Source organism: Saimiri boliviensis, chromosome 14 (assembly GCF_048565385.1).
Source record: "Saimiri boliviensis isolate mSaiBol1 chromosome 14, mSaiBol1.pri, whole genome shotgun sequence".
Lineage (NCBI taxonomy): Eukaryota > Metazoa > Chordata > Mammalia > Primates > Cebidae > Saimiri > Saimiri boliviensis.
The window spans coordinates 12,538,806-12,553,947 of record NC_133462.1 but is presented as its reverse complement, the minus strand read 5'-3'; the positions used below and the strand labels follow the sequence as shown (position 1 = coordinate 12,553,947).

The 15,142-nt window shown below is 52.7% G+C and overlaps 1 protein-coding gene across 3 annotated transcripts in view; it reads right to left on the bottom strand.

Moving 5' to 3' along the window:
- Window positions 1-15,142, bottom strand: part of EXOC3L2 (exocyst complex component 3 like 2) — a 34,870-nt gene that overhangs the window by 18,150 nt on the left and 1,578 nt on the right. For all 3 annotated transcript variants that reach the window (XM_074386183.1, XM_039467136.2, XM_074386182.1), the window contains exons 2-4: window positions 10,452-10,994; window positions 5,173-5,806; window positions 2,793-2,904 (exon numbers count right to left, since the gene is read on the bottom strand). In XM_074386183.1, the coding sequence (XP_074242284.1) occupies window positions 2,793-2,904; window positions 5,173-5,806; window positions 10,452-10,974 (1,269 nt within the window). In that variant the 5' untranslated portion in view covers window positions 10,975-10,994. The remainder of the gene's footprint in view (window positions 1-2,792; window positions 2,905-5,172; window positions 5,807-10,451; window positions 10,995-15,142) is intronic.

Genomic DNA, 15,142 nt, shown 5'->3' with positions numbered 1-15,142 from the left:
ATCGAGACCATCCTGGTCAACACGGTGAAACCCCGTCTCTACTAAAAATACAAAAAATTAGCTGTGCATGGTGGCGCGTGCCTGTAATCCCAGCTACTCAGGAGGCTGAGGCAGGAGAATTGCCTGAACCCAGGAGGCAGAGGTTGTGGTGAGCCGAGATCGCGCCATTGCACTCCAGCCTGGGTAACAAGAGTGAAACTCCGTCTCAAAAAAAAAAAAAAAAAAAAAAAAGAATAAACAAAATAAGTCTGTGGTTTTAAGCTTCCTCCATCTAATAGCCAAGGACTTAAGTGTGTGTAGAATTAATATACAAATATATTTATGTATTATTTTGTTATGTAATATATTTATATATTACATATTAGTATATACTATATAATGTGTATTACATTAATATATTAATATGTATTATATATGTAAGATAATATGTAATATATTACATATTATATATTACAGTACACAAAACGTATATTATATATTGAAAATCTGTATTAACAAATAATATAAGTTAATATGTATAAGTAATATACTATAAATAATATACATATATTAATATATTTATATGAATAATATATATTTAATGTTTATAGTTAGTATAAATCCTATTACATATTATGATATGTATTGAATATTATATACATTAAATATTGTTTTTTCTTTAGTGACAGCGTCTTGCTCTGTCCCCCAGGCTGGCATGCAGTGGCACCATCATGGCTCACTGCAGCCTCACACTCCTGGACTCAATTCTCCCGCCTCAGATTCCTGAGTAGCTGAGAGTACAGGCACGTGCCACCAAACCCAGCCAACTTTTAAAATGTTTAAAACAGAGAGTCTTGCTATGTTGTCCAGGCTAGTCTTGAACACCTGGCCTCAAGTGATCCTCCCACTTCAGCCTCCCAAAGTGCTGGGATTACAGGTGTGAGCCACAGCACCCAGCCAAGGGTCTATGCTTTATTGTTTTTTTGGTTCTAAGACTCTGTTCTCAGGTTCTGCCTAACAGTTAGTTTAGGATTCTCAGATTCTGTGTTTCAGGAACTCCAAAGGCTGGGGTGCAAAGGTTTCCACGTCTCGGATTCTCTGATCAAATGTGTTGCTTTTCGGCTGGGGTAGCTCATGCTACTCCTAGCACTTTGGAAGGCTGAGGCTAGAGGATCGCTTGAGGCCAGGATTTTGAGACCAGCCTGGGCAAAATAGCAAGACCCTGTCTCTGCAGTCTTGCTCTGTCACCAGGCTAGAGTGCAGTGGCACTATCTCGGCTCACTGCAACCTCCGCCTCCCGGATTGAAGCAATTTGCCTGCCTCAGCCTCCTGAGTAGCTGAGACTACAAGCGTGTGCCACCACGCCTGCCTAATTTTTTGTATTTTAGTAGAGACGGAGTTTCACTGTGTTGGCCAGGCTGGTCTTGGACCCCTGACCTCGTGTTCCACCTGCCTCGGCCTCCCAAAGTGCTGGGATTACAGGTGTGAGCCACAACAGCTCTAATTTCAAAAAAAAAAAAAAAAAAAGTTCTCTTCAGTTCGATGAGTTTAAGAATCCAGACTTCTTTTCTGTGGTTCTAGGCTCTTGAGCGGCATTGATTGACTTCTGTGGCTGGAAGTAGGACTGGCATTGAGAGAGCAAAGCCACTGGAGCCAGGCAGGGCGTGCACGGCTGGCCCATTCTGCTCAGCAGTGCCTGTACAGGTCCCGTAACTAACCATGTTTATTACCAGCCCTGCTTATATGTGAAGATCTTTGTCAGGCAGGCATGATGGCAGGTGCCTATGGTACCAGCTACTGGAGAGGCTGAGGCAGGAGGATTGCTTGAGTCCAGGAGGTCAAGGCTGCAGTGAGCCACTACACTTCAGCCTGGGCAACAGAGGGAGACCCTGCCTCAAAGAAAAAAAAAATCGGCTGGGCGTGGTGGCTCATGGCTGTAATTCCAGCACTTTGGGAGGCCAAGGCGAGCGAATTACAAGGTCAGGAGTTCGAGACCAGCCTGGCCAATATGGTGAAACCCCATCCCTACTAAAAATACAAAAATTAGCCTGGTGTGGTGGCACACACCTGTAATCCCAGCTGCTTGGGATGCTAAGGCAGGAGAATTGTCTGAACCTGGGAGGCGAATGTTGCAGTGAGCCGAGATTGCACCACTGACCTCCAGCCCAAGTGACAGAGTGAGACTCCATCTCAAAAAAAAATATATGCCGGGCACGGTGGCTCAAGCCTGTAATCCCAGCACTTTGGGAGGCCGAGGCGGGTGGATCACGAGGTCGAGAGATCGAGACCATCCTGGTCAACATGGCGAAACCCCGTCTCTACTAAAAAATACAAAAATTAGCTGGGCATGGTGGCATGTGCCTGTAATCCCAGCTACTTAGGAGGCTGAGGCAGGAGAATTGCTTGAAACCAGAAGGCGGAGGTTGCGGTGAGCCGAGATCGCGCCATTGCACTCCAGCCTGGGTAACAAGAGCGAAACTCCGTCTCAAAATATATATATATATATATATATATATATATATATATATATCTGATGCCATATTTCTGTGAGTCTTTGGGCCTGGGAGCTGCAGTTCCGTGACTAACTTTCTCGTACTCTACGGTTTGAAGTGTCCAGATGTACTGAACCTTTACCAAGTGTCTCTATACAGGTGGCCTTTGTGTCTATGGCGTATGGACAGAACTCAGAATTTCACAAAGGGGAAAGGGAGATGGAAAGAGTGAAAGTGGGAGGGGACAGGCCCCCCCAAGCCCACTGTGACCCCACTCCCTCCCTCCACAGCACCTCTCCCAAAATGCAAAGTCCCAGGTACCTTAACATCTGTGACACATTCATCCTCCAAACCCCGCAGGGTGCCGGGGGACAGAAGGGGCCCCAGCTCTCCATTCTCCAGGGCAGCTATGTCCACCAGCCCTAGGACCTCCCTGGGGGTGGGGTGAGAGACAAGGAGGTCTGTGAGAAGCGGGGCTGGGCAGTCAGACCCTTCCCCATGCCCTCCTACCCGCTGCTTGTGACCCTGGGCCACTCCCTTCCTCTCTCTAAGTCAGCTCTGCTCATCCCTCAAAGGAAGTCTTTGGAATTGTTGCTCCCCCGGCTCCAGCTCTCTGAGTCAGCTCCCTGATGGATGGTGTCCGGACATGATATTTAGGGGTCAAGTCCAAGCTTGAAGATCTGACACGCAAGGCTCCGCCCATGATCGGTTTCACAAGGCAGAAGCTCCCTTGCACCTCTACTCCGAGGTGCTGCTGCCTTACCTGGCCTTGGAGGCTTTCCCAGTCCAGCCCTCACTCCCCGCCTTCCACTGGCTTACATGCCTGGAGCTATGTGATATCATCAGTATCCACCCCCACACACCCCAGACTTGGGCTCTTGGCATCCTCTCAATTGTAAACACCATCTCTCTACAAATTGGACCAAACTCAGTTCCCACCACTTCAGGAAGCTTTCCGGACTCCCTGTCCTGCCTCCATTCCTGACAGATAACCTGAGAGTGTGATCGACATCCATTCCCGAATGAGAGCTATGTGGCTGATGGAGGTATCTGCTGCCTCCCCAGTCTTCTGGTGACAGCATTCTGATTTTGTTACCAGAACCACCCACCCCCTTCGCTGTCCAACGTGTGGCTTGGATGTGGCTAACTCCCTTTTCTTGGGGTAGACAGGTGATCTGGGGGTAGCTAATGTCCATATTCCATCCTCTGGCCACAAGAATGGGTATGTTTTAGGACGAAAAGGCTCAACAGTAATCAGATTCCAAGACTGGGAGGGACCGTGGTATTGAGGCTCTAGTCTCGGCCCTTAAAGAATTTAAGGGGCAAACAGCACTGAAGTCCTAAAACTGGGCCTAAAGTTCTAAAACATGGTGGCTCACACCTGTAATCCCACACTTTGGGAGGCAAAGGTGGCTGGATCACTTGAGATCAGGAGTTTGAAACCAGCCTGGGCCAACATGGTAAAAACCCCCGCCTCTGCTAAAAATACAAAAAATCAGGTCAATGTGGTGGCTCACACATATAATCCCAGCACTTTGGGAGGCCGAGACAGACTGGGTCACCTGAGGTTAGGAGTTTGAGACCAGCCTGACCAGTATGGTGAAACTCCATCTCTACTAAAAATACAAACATTAGCTGGGCATAGTGGCAGGCACCTGTAATCCCAGCTACTCGGGAAGCTGAGGCAGGAGAATTGCTTGAACCTGGGAGGTGGAGGCTGCATTGAGCAGATATCATAGCACTGCACTCCAGCCTGGGTGACAGAGCAAGACTCTGTCTCAAAATAAATAAATAAAAGTCCTAAAACTGGAAGGATCAACAGCGTAGAGGTTCTAAGACCAAAAGAGGCAATGAGGTGAAGGCTTAGGATTCCAAAGTTCAGTGGTACTAAGCTTCTGTAGTGGAGTCATAAATTCTAAAGTTCTAAGATTGGAAGCGTCAACAGTACTAATCCCCTAGGCTCTAAAGAGAGCAGTGTAGGATTCTAGAATTCTAAGTGTCATCATGTTAAGGTTTAAGGGTCAGTGGGGCTGTGGTTCTAAGAAGGAATGGTCAACAGTGCTAAAACTCCAGGACTGGAAGGGTGAAGATCGAAATAGCGTTAAGTGTCACGATGCCAAGATCTAGCGGGTCCACGGTGCTGAGCTACTAGAACTGAAATTGTCGATGGTGCTAACATTGTGTCATTGGAAGAGTCAGTGGTGCCAACAGGTTCTAGGTCTGAAAGGGTGGGCGTGCTAGGAATCTCAAACTGGAAGCATCAGTGTTCGTTGCTAGGAGTGTAAGTGCCCATGATGCTAAGGTTGCAGGTCTAGAAGAATGAATGGTGCTGAGATTTTAGGAGCCAACATTCTAAGACTAGAGGAATTCACGGTGCTAAGAGTGCAGGACTGGAAGGGTGGACAGTGAGGCTCTCCAGAGTGTAAGTGTTGACAGAGCGCTGAGGTTCTCGGACCACAGTGGTGCCGGACTCTTCCAGGACTGGGAGGGTCCATGGTGCTGGAACCGAGAGCCTGGGTAGCAGTAAGATTCTAGGACTGTCACTGTCAGCGGTGCTGACGACTGGATGGATGGGTCGATGGTGTTAAGGTGCTAGGACTGGTGGGTCAGCTGTCCCAAGGTCCTTAGGGTCTGAAGAGGCCAGCGCTAGGAGGTGGGGCTGGGGGTTCCACGCGATCTTGGGCAACAGAGTCCAGCTCACCTGGGGTACACCTGGTTGTGCCAATGCAGCAGCGCGTAGCGGTCGGCCAGCGGCAGCCTGCGCCGGGCAGAGGCCCCCAGCCACTCGGCCAGGGCCCCGTGGTAGCCGCGCAGGTAGACGCTGAAGGCGCCCAGGCCGGCGGGGTAGGCGGGCGCCAGGCGGCCCCGCACCACGGCCATATCCTCCAGCAGCCGCGCCCGCAGCGCCTCCAGCTGCCCCGCCAGACCCCCGGGCGCCCCGGGCGCCGCCGCCTCCAGGCGCTCCCGGGCTGCGCGCGCCACGGCCTCGGCCCAGCGGACGCGCAGCTTGCGAGCCGCCTCGGGCCCCCGACGCCCGTCGGCCGCCTCCTCCTGCACCAGCACCTGGCCCAGCTGCGCCACCGCGCCCGCCCCGGCGCCCGCGCCCGGCCCGGGGCCCGCCAGCGTCTCGCGCACCAGCGCCCACAGCTCGCGCTGCAGGGCCTCGTACAGCAGCGCCACGTCCCGCGCCCGGCGGCCCCCGCCAGCGCCCTCGGCCTTGGGAGGCCCCGGTGCGCCGCCCCCCGACGACGCCAGCTCTTCGGCCTCCAGCTCCAGGATGTGCTCGTCGGCGCGCGCGAGCTCGCGCTGCTGGATCAGGCTCAGAATCTCCAGCACTGCGGGTAAGAGAGGGGAGGCGGGAGGTCAGCGATGGGGTGGGGAGGAGGGGGTGCCAGACGCGGGGGTGAAGGTAGGGGTGCTTAGGAAGGGAAAGGAGATGAGGGAAGAGAGTTACAGAAGGCAGGAAGGTGTGGGAGCAGAGAAGGGCCTGGAGAAGAGCGAGAAAGAAGGGTGTAGGGGGAAGGATGTAGAGGAGGGGGCAGGGTGAGGGGCTCACTCACGCCCGTTATCCCAGCACTTTCGGAGGCCGAGGCCAGTGGATCATTTGAGGTCGGGAGTTCAAGACCAGCCTGGCCAACATGGCAAAACTCCATCTCTACTAAAAACACAAAAATCAGCCAAGCGTGGTGATGGGCGCCTGGAACCCCAGCTACTCGGGAGGCTGAGGCGGGAGAATCTCTCGAAGCCGGGAGGCGGAGGTTGCAGTGAGCCCAGATCGCGCCACTGCACTCCGGCCTGGGCAACATATTGAGCGAGACTCCATCTCAAAAATAAATAAGTAAAAACTTAAAAGAGAGAGAAAAGAAAAATGCATGTATCTGAGGAAGGCATCTGGGGAGGTTGGGGGACAGAGAAATGGAGGAGGGGTCGGAGGAGGTGGGAGGGTCGAGAGAGGAGCCAGGTAAGGGGGAAGAGGGATGGACGCAGCCAGTGCGAGCAGGAGGGGTAGGGTGAGGAGTTGGAGATTGGGAGAGGATATGGGACAATTGATGGGGTCTTTTTGGGGTGGGGATCGCTGTGGGGTGATCTGGCCCTCTGATGAGTTCAGACTGCCTCGAGGAAGGGGAGTTGTGGGGCTGGAAGGCCTCTGAGGCTGAAGGAGGGTCCCGACAGCCCAGGGTTACCCTCAACACCTCCACCCCCCTCCACTTCCTCCCTGGCAGAGAAACTATTTCCTGGCCAGCGCTATTTCTGCCCATCCGTTTCCAGAAGGCGGGGTTCTATTCACCCCCTCCTCACCTCCCTCCAGTGCCCTCCCAGTCCCCTGGGAGCTGCAGCCGAAATAGCCTCCGGCTAGAACCTGGAGGGCATCGGAGGACAGAAAAGGCGCTCCTGAGGTCCCCAGCCCTGGAGCAGCTCAGGCCTCAGGGCTAAGAGCAGGCAGGGTGCAGGCTCGGGGAGCAGAGATAAAGGCAGGGTTGGGGATGGTGGATGAAGATGGGGATTGGGACAGCGATGAGGATGGGGCTGGAGGTGAGGATGGAGTTAAGGTGGGGTTTGGGATGCGGGAGTTGAGGGTTAGCGTGAGGTGGGGCGGGAGTCTGGACAGAAATGGAGAAGGAAGCCGGGCGCGGTGGCTCACGCCTTGTAATCCCAGCACTTTGGGAGGCCGAGGTGGGTGGATCACGAGGTCAAGAGATCGAGACCGTCCTGGTCAACATGGTGAAACCCCGTCTCTACTAAAAATACAAAAAATTAGCTGGGCATGGTGGTGCGTGCCTGTAATCCCAGCTACTCGGGAGGCTGGGGCAGGAGAATTGCCTGAACCCAGGAGGCGGAGGTTGCGGTGAGCCGAGATCGCGCCATTGCACTCCAGCCTGGGTCACAAGAGCGAAACTCTGTCTAAAAAAAAAAAAAAAAGAAAAGAAAAGAAATGGGGAAGGAGGCAAGAATGGCAGTGGGGTCTGGGTAGGGATGGGGTTGGAGACGTGGGGGAGGGGAATGTAGGCGAAAGCTGAGGGTGGAAAGGACATCAAGACTGATGTGAGTTTCAAGATGAATTGTGGAAGTGAGTTGGGCTTGAGAATAGGAACGTGGATGGAAATGAAGATGGAGGTTGGGGATGGGGGTTTAGGATTGGGACTCAGGATAGGGGTGAAGATAGATTAGGGATGAAGAGGAGGTTGAGTTTGGAGTTGGAATTGAAATGGGGGGGCAGGCTCAGTGGCTCACGACTGTAGTTCAAGCACTTTAGGAGGCTGAAGCAGGTGGATCACAAGGTCAGGAGTTCAAGACCAGCCGGTTCAAAATGGTGAAACCCTGTCTCTACTAAAAATACAGAAATTAGCTGGATGTGGTGGCAGGCCTCTGTAATCCCAGCTACTTGGGAGGCTAAGGCAGGAGAATTGCTTGAACCCGGGAGGTGGAGGTTGTAGTGAGCCGAGATCGAGCCACTGCACTCCAGCCTGAGTGACACAGAGTGAGACTCCATCTCAAAAAAAAAAGAAAAGAAAAGAAAAGAAAGAAACGGGGGCTGAGGAAGGACTAGGAACGTGAATAGGGCTGAATAAGGAGGTTGCTGACCGGGTGGGTTGGCTCATGCCTCTAATCCCAGCACTTTGGGAGGTCGAGATGGGTGAATCACTCAAGGTCAGGAGCCTGAGACCAGCCTGACCAACATGGCAAAACCCCGTCTCTGCTATAAATACAAACACAAAACCAAAAAATATTAGCCAGGCATGGTGGCACACATCTATAATTCCAGCTACTCGAGAGGTTGAGACAGGAGAATTGCTTGAACCCAGGCAGCAGAGGTTGCAGTGAGCCGAGATTGAACCATTGACTCCAGCCTGGGCGACAGACAGAGTGAGACCCCATCTCAATGGAAGAAAAAAAAAGGAGGTCGCCGGAGGGAAATGGGTGAGAGGGGCCTGAGGTTAGGGGTTAAAAGGAGACCAAAACAGTGAAAAAGGGTTGAAGGTGGACATGGGGAAGAATGGGCCAGTTGGGGGTTGCTGTGGTGTTGGACATAGACGATGACATTAGCTATGGCGTTTGGGCCGGGCGCAGTGGCTCACACCTGTAATTCCAGCACATTGGGAAGCTGAGGCAGGAGGATCGCTTGAGGCCAGGAGTTCAAGACCAACCCGAGCAACACAGTGAGACCCCATCCCTCCAAAAAATGTAAAAATTAGCTAGATGTGGTGGCGTGTGCCTGTGGTCCCAACTATTCAGGAGGCTAAAGTGGGAGGATTGCTTGAGCCCAGGAGGTCAGGGCCGCAAACAGCCATGATTGCACCCCTGCAGGCTAGCCTCCAGCCTGGGAGATAGAGTGAGACCCCATCTCCAAAGACAAATGGCATTTTTTTTTTTTAAAGACAGAGTTTCGCTCTTGTTACCCAGGCTGGAGTGCAATGGCGCGATCTCGGCTCACCGCAACCTCCGCCTCCTGGGTTCAGGCAATTCTCCTGCCTCAGCCTCCTGAGTAGCTGGGATTATAGGCACGCGCCACCATGCCCAGCTAATTTTTTGTATTTTTAGTAGAGACGGGGTTTCACCATGTTGACCAGGTTGGTCTCGATCTCTCGACCTTGTGATCCACCCGCCTCAGCCTCCCAAAGTGCTGGGATTACAGGCTTGAGCCACCGCGCCCGGCAAACAGATGGCATTTTAAAGAAAAGGGTGGGCTGTAGGAGAAGGTTTGGGGTGTGTCTCAGACAGAGATTGAGGGTGGGGTTGGAATACATGTGGGGTGAGAACATGAAAGGCATTGCTGAGGAAGAGACTGGGGCTTGAAGTAGGAATGGGGGCTGAGGATGAAGATGGGGTGGTGTTAGGGGTTGAATTATGTCCCCCCAGAAAAAAATCATGTGAAGGCTTCACCCCAGTACATCAGAATGTCACCTGATTTTGAAAGAGGGTCTTTACTGAGGCAATCAAATTAAGATGAATTCACATGTAGACTCTAATCTGCATGTGAGTGGTGTCCTCACAAAAAGGAGAAATTGGGCCGGGTGTGGTGGCTCACGCCTGCAATCCCAGCACTTTAGGAGGCCAAGGAGGGAGGATCACTAGGTCAGGAGATCGAGACCATCCTGGCCCACATGGTGAAACCCGGTACCTACTAAAAATACAAAAATTAGCCAGGCATGTGCCTGTGATCCCAGCTACTAGGGAGGCTGAGGCATGAGACTCACTTGAACCCAAGAGGGAGAGGTTGCAGTCAGTCTAGATTGAGCCACTGCACCACTCCAGCCTGGTGACAGAGTGAGACTCTGTCTCAAAAAAAAAAAAAAAAAAAAAAAAGGAAAGAAAGAAAAAGAAATTGCTCAGGCTTACACCTGTCATCCCAGTGCTTTGGGAGGACAAAGCAGGCAGGTCACTTGAGGTCAGGAGTTTGAGGCCAGCCTGGTTAACATGGTGAAACCCTGTCTCTAAAAAATTACAAACATTAGCTAGACATGATGGCGGGTGTCTGTAATCCCAGCTACCCGGGAGGCTAAGGTGAGAGAATTGCTTAAACTGGAGAGTTTCAGTAAGCTGAGATTGCGCCATTGCACTCCAGCCTGGGCAACAAAGTGAGACTCTGTCTCAAAAAATAAAATGAAATGAAAATAAATAAATAAATAGATTGGGGATAGAGAGGAAAGGGGGGAGAGATGGGACCAAAATCAGGGATTCTTGTGGCGTTAGACGTAGGAGTGGGGCTGCAGACGGCAGGGGGAGGCGGCGGAGATTGCGGGTGAGCACCCGTGATCAGGTGGCGCTCAAGAGGAAGGTCGATGACAGCGATTAGGACGGATGTGGTAGTGGGCTGGAGCCATCATGGAGTTGGGACATGTGCGTTAGATGTGTGAATTGGAGGCTGGGGTCACAGGTGGCAGCTGGGATGGGGTTAAGTATGGAGCCTGAGACCACCAGGGCTGGGGAAGGCCATGGGCACCGGGATTCTCCCAGCACTGGGTCAGGGCCCGGACTCACCTGACAACGGCTCCTTCATCTTTGGGGGCTCCGGGACCTTTGGTGGGGGCTCTGGAGCTGCCTCCCCTGCAGGCACCACCCTCTCAGCCAGGGACGCACGCTGGGGCTTGGACCCACGCCCCAGTTTCAGGAAGGCCAGTCTCCGGGCGGCCTCCCCCGCTGATTCCTCGTCGCCATGGGCTCGGGTCCCCTGCAGCCGGGCCAGGAGGCCAAAATCTGCCGAGCTCCTTCGTAACCCTGGTACCAGCACTCGGCCCAAGAAAGAGCGGGGCTGCCCATCTCCAGGGCTGCCTGCCCGCCGGCCCGGGGCCCAGCCCAGCCGGAAGGGGGACAGGCCTGCCAGCTTCTCCAGGGTGGCCCGGCGGCGGCAAGATGCTCCATTGGGGAGGGACCCCGGCTCCCCGGCCTCCTCTTCCTCCAGCCCCGAAACTTCTTCAAAGGGGTTCCGAGAGGATCTCAGGGGCAGGGTTCCCGCCCGGGGCACCTTAGGGTCTGATACTCCTAGATTCTTCAGGATCGGCATTTTGACAGGTGGGGGGGGACCTGGGGAAGAAAACAATGACCGTGGGCGATGCTGATGGCAATGGTGGCGTGGATGACGGTGCCTCTGTGTGCCGAGCACTTTGGGGTTGGCATATCAGACGCTTGACTGAACACTTAATAACCCTCGATCTGCGCAGGCCTATGAGGTGGGGACATTTTTGGTGGTTCTTCTTTTCTTTTTTTTTTTTTTTTTTTGAGACGCCGTTTTGCCGTTGTTGCCCAGGCTGGAGTGCAATGATGTGATCTCAGCTCACTGCAGCCTCCACCTCCTAGTTCAAGCAATTCTCCTGCCTCAGCCTCTCGAGTAGCTGGGATTACAGGCGTGCACCACCACACCCGGCTAATTTTGTATTTTTAGTAGAGACGGGGTTTCGCCGTGTTGGTCAGGCTGGTCTCAAATTTCCGACCTTAGGTGATCTACCCGCCTCAGCCTCCCGAAGTGCTGGGATTACAGGCATGAGCCACCATGCCCAGCCTGTTGTTTTTATTTCTTGAGACAGGATCTCACTCTGTTGCCTAGGCTGGAGTGCAGTGGTGTGATCACAGCTCACTGCAGCCTCCACCTCCTGGATTTAAGCAATCCTCCCATCTCAGCCTCCTGAGTATCGGGGATTACAGGCACAGGACACTACACCCTGGCTAATTTTTCATATCTTTAGTAGAGACAGAGGTCTTTCTATGTTGTCCAGGCTGATCTCGAACTCCTGGACTCAAGTGATCTGCCTGCCTCAGCCTCCCAAAGTGCTGGCATTACAGACGTGAGCCACGGCACCCGGCCATGGTGGGGATTTTCATTGTCCTCATTTTGATGAGGAAATCAAGGCTCAGAAAGGCGAAGGCATCTGCCTAACATCCCACAGTGATTCAGGAACAGAGTCAGGATTTGCACTCAGACCTGTCTGATTCCAGTGCCTGGGTGCCTCCCCTGCACATTCAGAACCTTTCCCTGCTCCAACCCTGCCCTGTCCCTAAAGAGCAATGTTCATGATCTGGAATATACATATATATTTTTTGAAATGGAGTCTCACTCTATCACCCAGGCTGGCAAGATCTTGGCTCACTGCAACCTCCGCTCCCAGGTTCAAGCAATTCTCCTGCCTCAGCCTCCGGAGTAGTTAGGACTACAGGCGTGTACCACCACACTCGGCTAAGTGTTGTATTTTTAGTAGAGATGAGGTCTCACTGTGTTGGCTAGGCTGGTCTCGAACTCCTGACCTCAGGTGATCTTCCCAAAGTGCTGGGATTACAAGCATGAGCCACCATGCTCTGGCAGCTGCACACCTCACTGGTGCTGTCCCATAGCCTCCTCCTTACCCCAGGAGCCTCCAGGTTTCAGCATCTCCGTAGACGCCTGTTCTCCATGCTCCTGTCAGGACTTTAGGACTCAGTGTCACTTCAGGGCACCCATGCCCCCTCCTCCAGGAAGTCCTCCCTGACCCTCAGGCTCCCACAGCCCCTGGGTTCCCACACCTCACCCCTGCTTGCTCTGGGTCATCCCTGTCTGGGGAGAGATCTGTGTCCCTCACTGGACTACCAACCCCAGGAGGACAGGGGTGGGGCTGTCTCAGTCACCACTGTGTCCCCAGCTCCCAGCACAGGGCAGACATTCAGGGAATGGGTGCTAAACAGGAAATGAAGGAAGGAAAGAGGCAAGACAGTTCCTTGGGTGGGGAGGAGGAGGGTGAGTCAAGCTGGAACAGGTCACAAGGGAGTAGGCCACAGAGGGCTTTAAACTCCTTGATAAGGGACAAGCTTTCTCCAGAGGGCACTGCAGAGCCACAGATGGGTGCTTTTTAAAGCAATGAAATACTTCAAACATTCAGAAAAGTACAGAACACAAGCTTACTGAACACTTCTGTGCCTACAATCCTAGCCACATTCTCATGCAATCATTTGCTGTCTTCGTTCAAGTTTTTATTGCTGCTTTTGTCTGTAGAGACAGGGTCTTGCTGCCGCCCAGGCTGGAGTGCAGTGGCGTGATCATGGCTCGCTGCAGCCTCAAACTCCTGGGCTCAAGCGATTCTCCCGCCTCAGCCTCCCAAGCCACAGGGACACCCTGCTAATCTTATTTTTTAATTTTTTGTGATAGACGGTGGTGTTGCTATATTGCCCGGGCTGGTCTGGAACTTCTGCTCCTGGTCTCAAGCAATCCTCCCTCCTCGGCCTCCCAAAGTGCTAGAATTATAGGCGTGAACCACCACACACTGACCTGATGTTTGTTTTAAAGAAAAAGCTGGGTGCGGTGGCTCATGCCTGTAATCCCAGCACTTTGGGAGGCTGAGGCAGGCAGATCACCTGAGGTCGAGAGTTCAAGACCAGGCTGGGAAACATGGGGAAACCCTGTCTGTACTAAAAACACAAAAATTAGCTGGGTGTGGTGGCGGGTACCTGGAGTCCTAGCTACTTGGGACGCTGAGGCAGGAGAATCGCTTCAACCCAGGAGGCAGAGGCTGCAGTGAGCCGAGATTGCACCACTGCACACCAGCCTGGGCAACAGAGCAAAACAAAACTCCATTTCAAAAAAAAAAAAAGAATGAATTACAAATACATGCAGCCTCCCGCCACGTCTCCTGGTCCCACCCACTCTGGCCCTCTCTTAAGGAATCCAGCATCCAGAATGTGCTGTCTACCTGTCCAAGTAGATTTTTATTCCATTCTCCACAGACTTGTGTCCAGAAATAATATACTGGTTTATGTGGTTTCAAACTCTCTATAAATGGTGGCATACTATATGTGTCTTGCAACTTGCTTTAGAAATTTTTTTCGGCTGGGCGAGGTGGCTCACGCCTGTAACCCCAGCACTTTGGGAAGCCAAGGCAGGTGGATCACAAGGTCAGGACATCGAAACTATTCTGGCCAACATGATGAAACCCCATCTCTACTGAAAAAATACAAAAAAATTAGCCGGGCGTGGTGGCATGCCTCTGTAGTCCCAGCAACTGGGGAGGCTGAGGCAGGGGAATGGCTTGAACCCGGGAGGCAGAGGTTTCAGTGAGCCAAGATCATGCCACTGCACTCCAGCCTGGTGACAGAGCAAGACTCCGTCTTAAAAAAATAGATTTTTTTGCTCACATTATGAAGTTGTGAGATTTATTTATCCGTGGCTAGCCATATAGCTCACTTAAGTGCCACATACTATTCCACTGCATGACCAGGACAAACTTGCGTAAAGGGTCAGATGTTCACTCGTTCATTCTCCTACTGCTGGACCCATAGTTTGTCACCAGCACAGGGGTTCTGAGCAGGTCGAGACAGGGTCAGGATTATGCAGATGTGTGAGGGTAGATAGGAGACTTGGGAAGAGGGTGGTGGGAAAAGGCCTGGGTTCCCTGGCTGCGGGTAAGAGCGCCCCTTTTTTTTCTTGCTTTTTTTTTTTTTTTTTTTTGAGATGGAGTCTCACTCTGTAGCCCAGGCTGGAGTCTGGAGTGCAGTGGAACAAACTCAGCTCGCTGCAACCTCCACCTCCCTGGTCCAGGTTCAAGCCATTCCCCTGCTTCAGCCTCCCGAGTAGCTGGGATTACAGGTATGCCCAGCTAAGTTTTGTATTTTTAGTAGAGACAGGGTTTCACCATGTTGGCCGGGCTGGTTTTGAATGCCTGACCTTGTGATCTGTCCACGTCAGCTTCCCAAAGTGCTGGGATTACAGGTGTGAGCCACCGTGTCTGGCCAAGACCACCCCTTTACATGGTGGGGAGACCCCCTTCTTACCTCCCCCATTTCAACCCCTGAGCTGCCGCTTCTCAACCCTCCTGTTCCTACAAACACTCTGGTACCTCCTTCCAGTCTCCAAGGACCCCCACCCCCAGGAGGCCGTAACCATGATAACCCCTTGCTGGAGCCCCCATGGCTGTGTGCAGTAGACACCCCCCCTATGCACACACATTATTTGCACACTCATATCTCTTTTATGTTTTAGACAGTCTCACTCTGTTGCCCAGGTTGGAGCCAGTGGCGCAGTCTCGGCTCACCGCAACCTCCGCTTCCCAAGCTCAAGCAATCCTCCTACCTCAGTTTCCCAAGTAGATGGGATTACAGGTGCAAGTCACCACACCCGGCTAATTTTTGTATTAGTAGCCGGGCGCGGTGGCTCGCACTTGTAATCCTAGCACTTTGGGAGGCTGAGGTGGGTGGATCACCTGAGGTCAGGA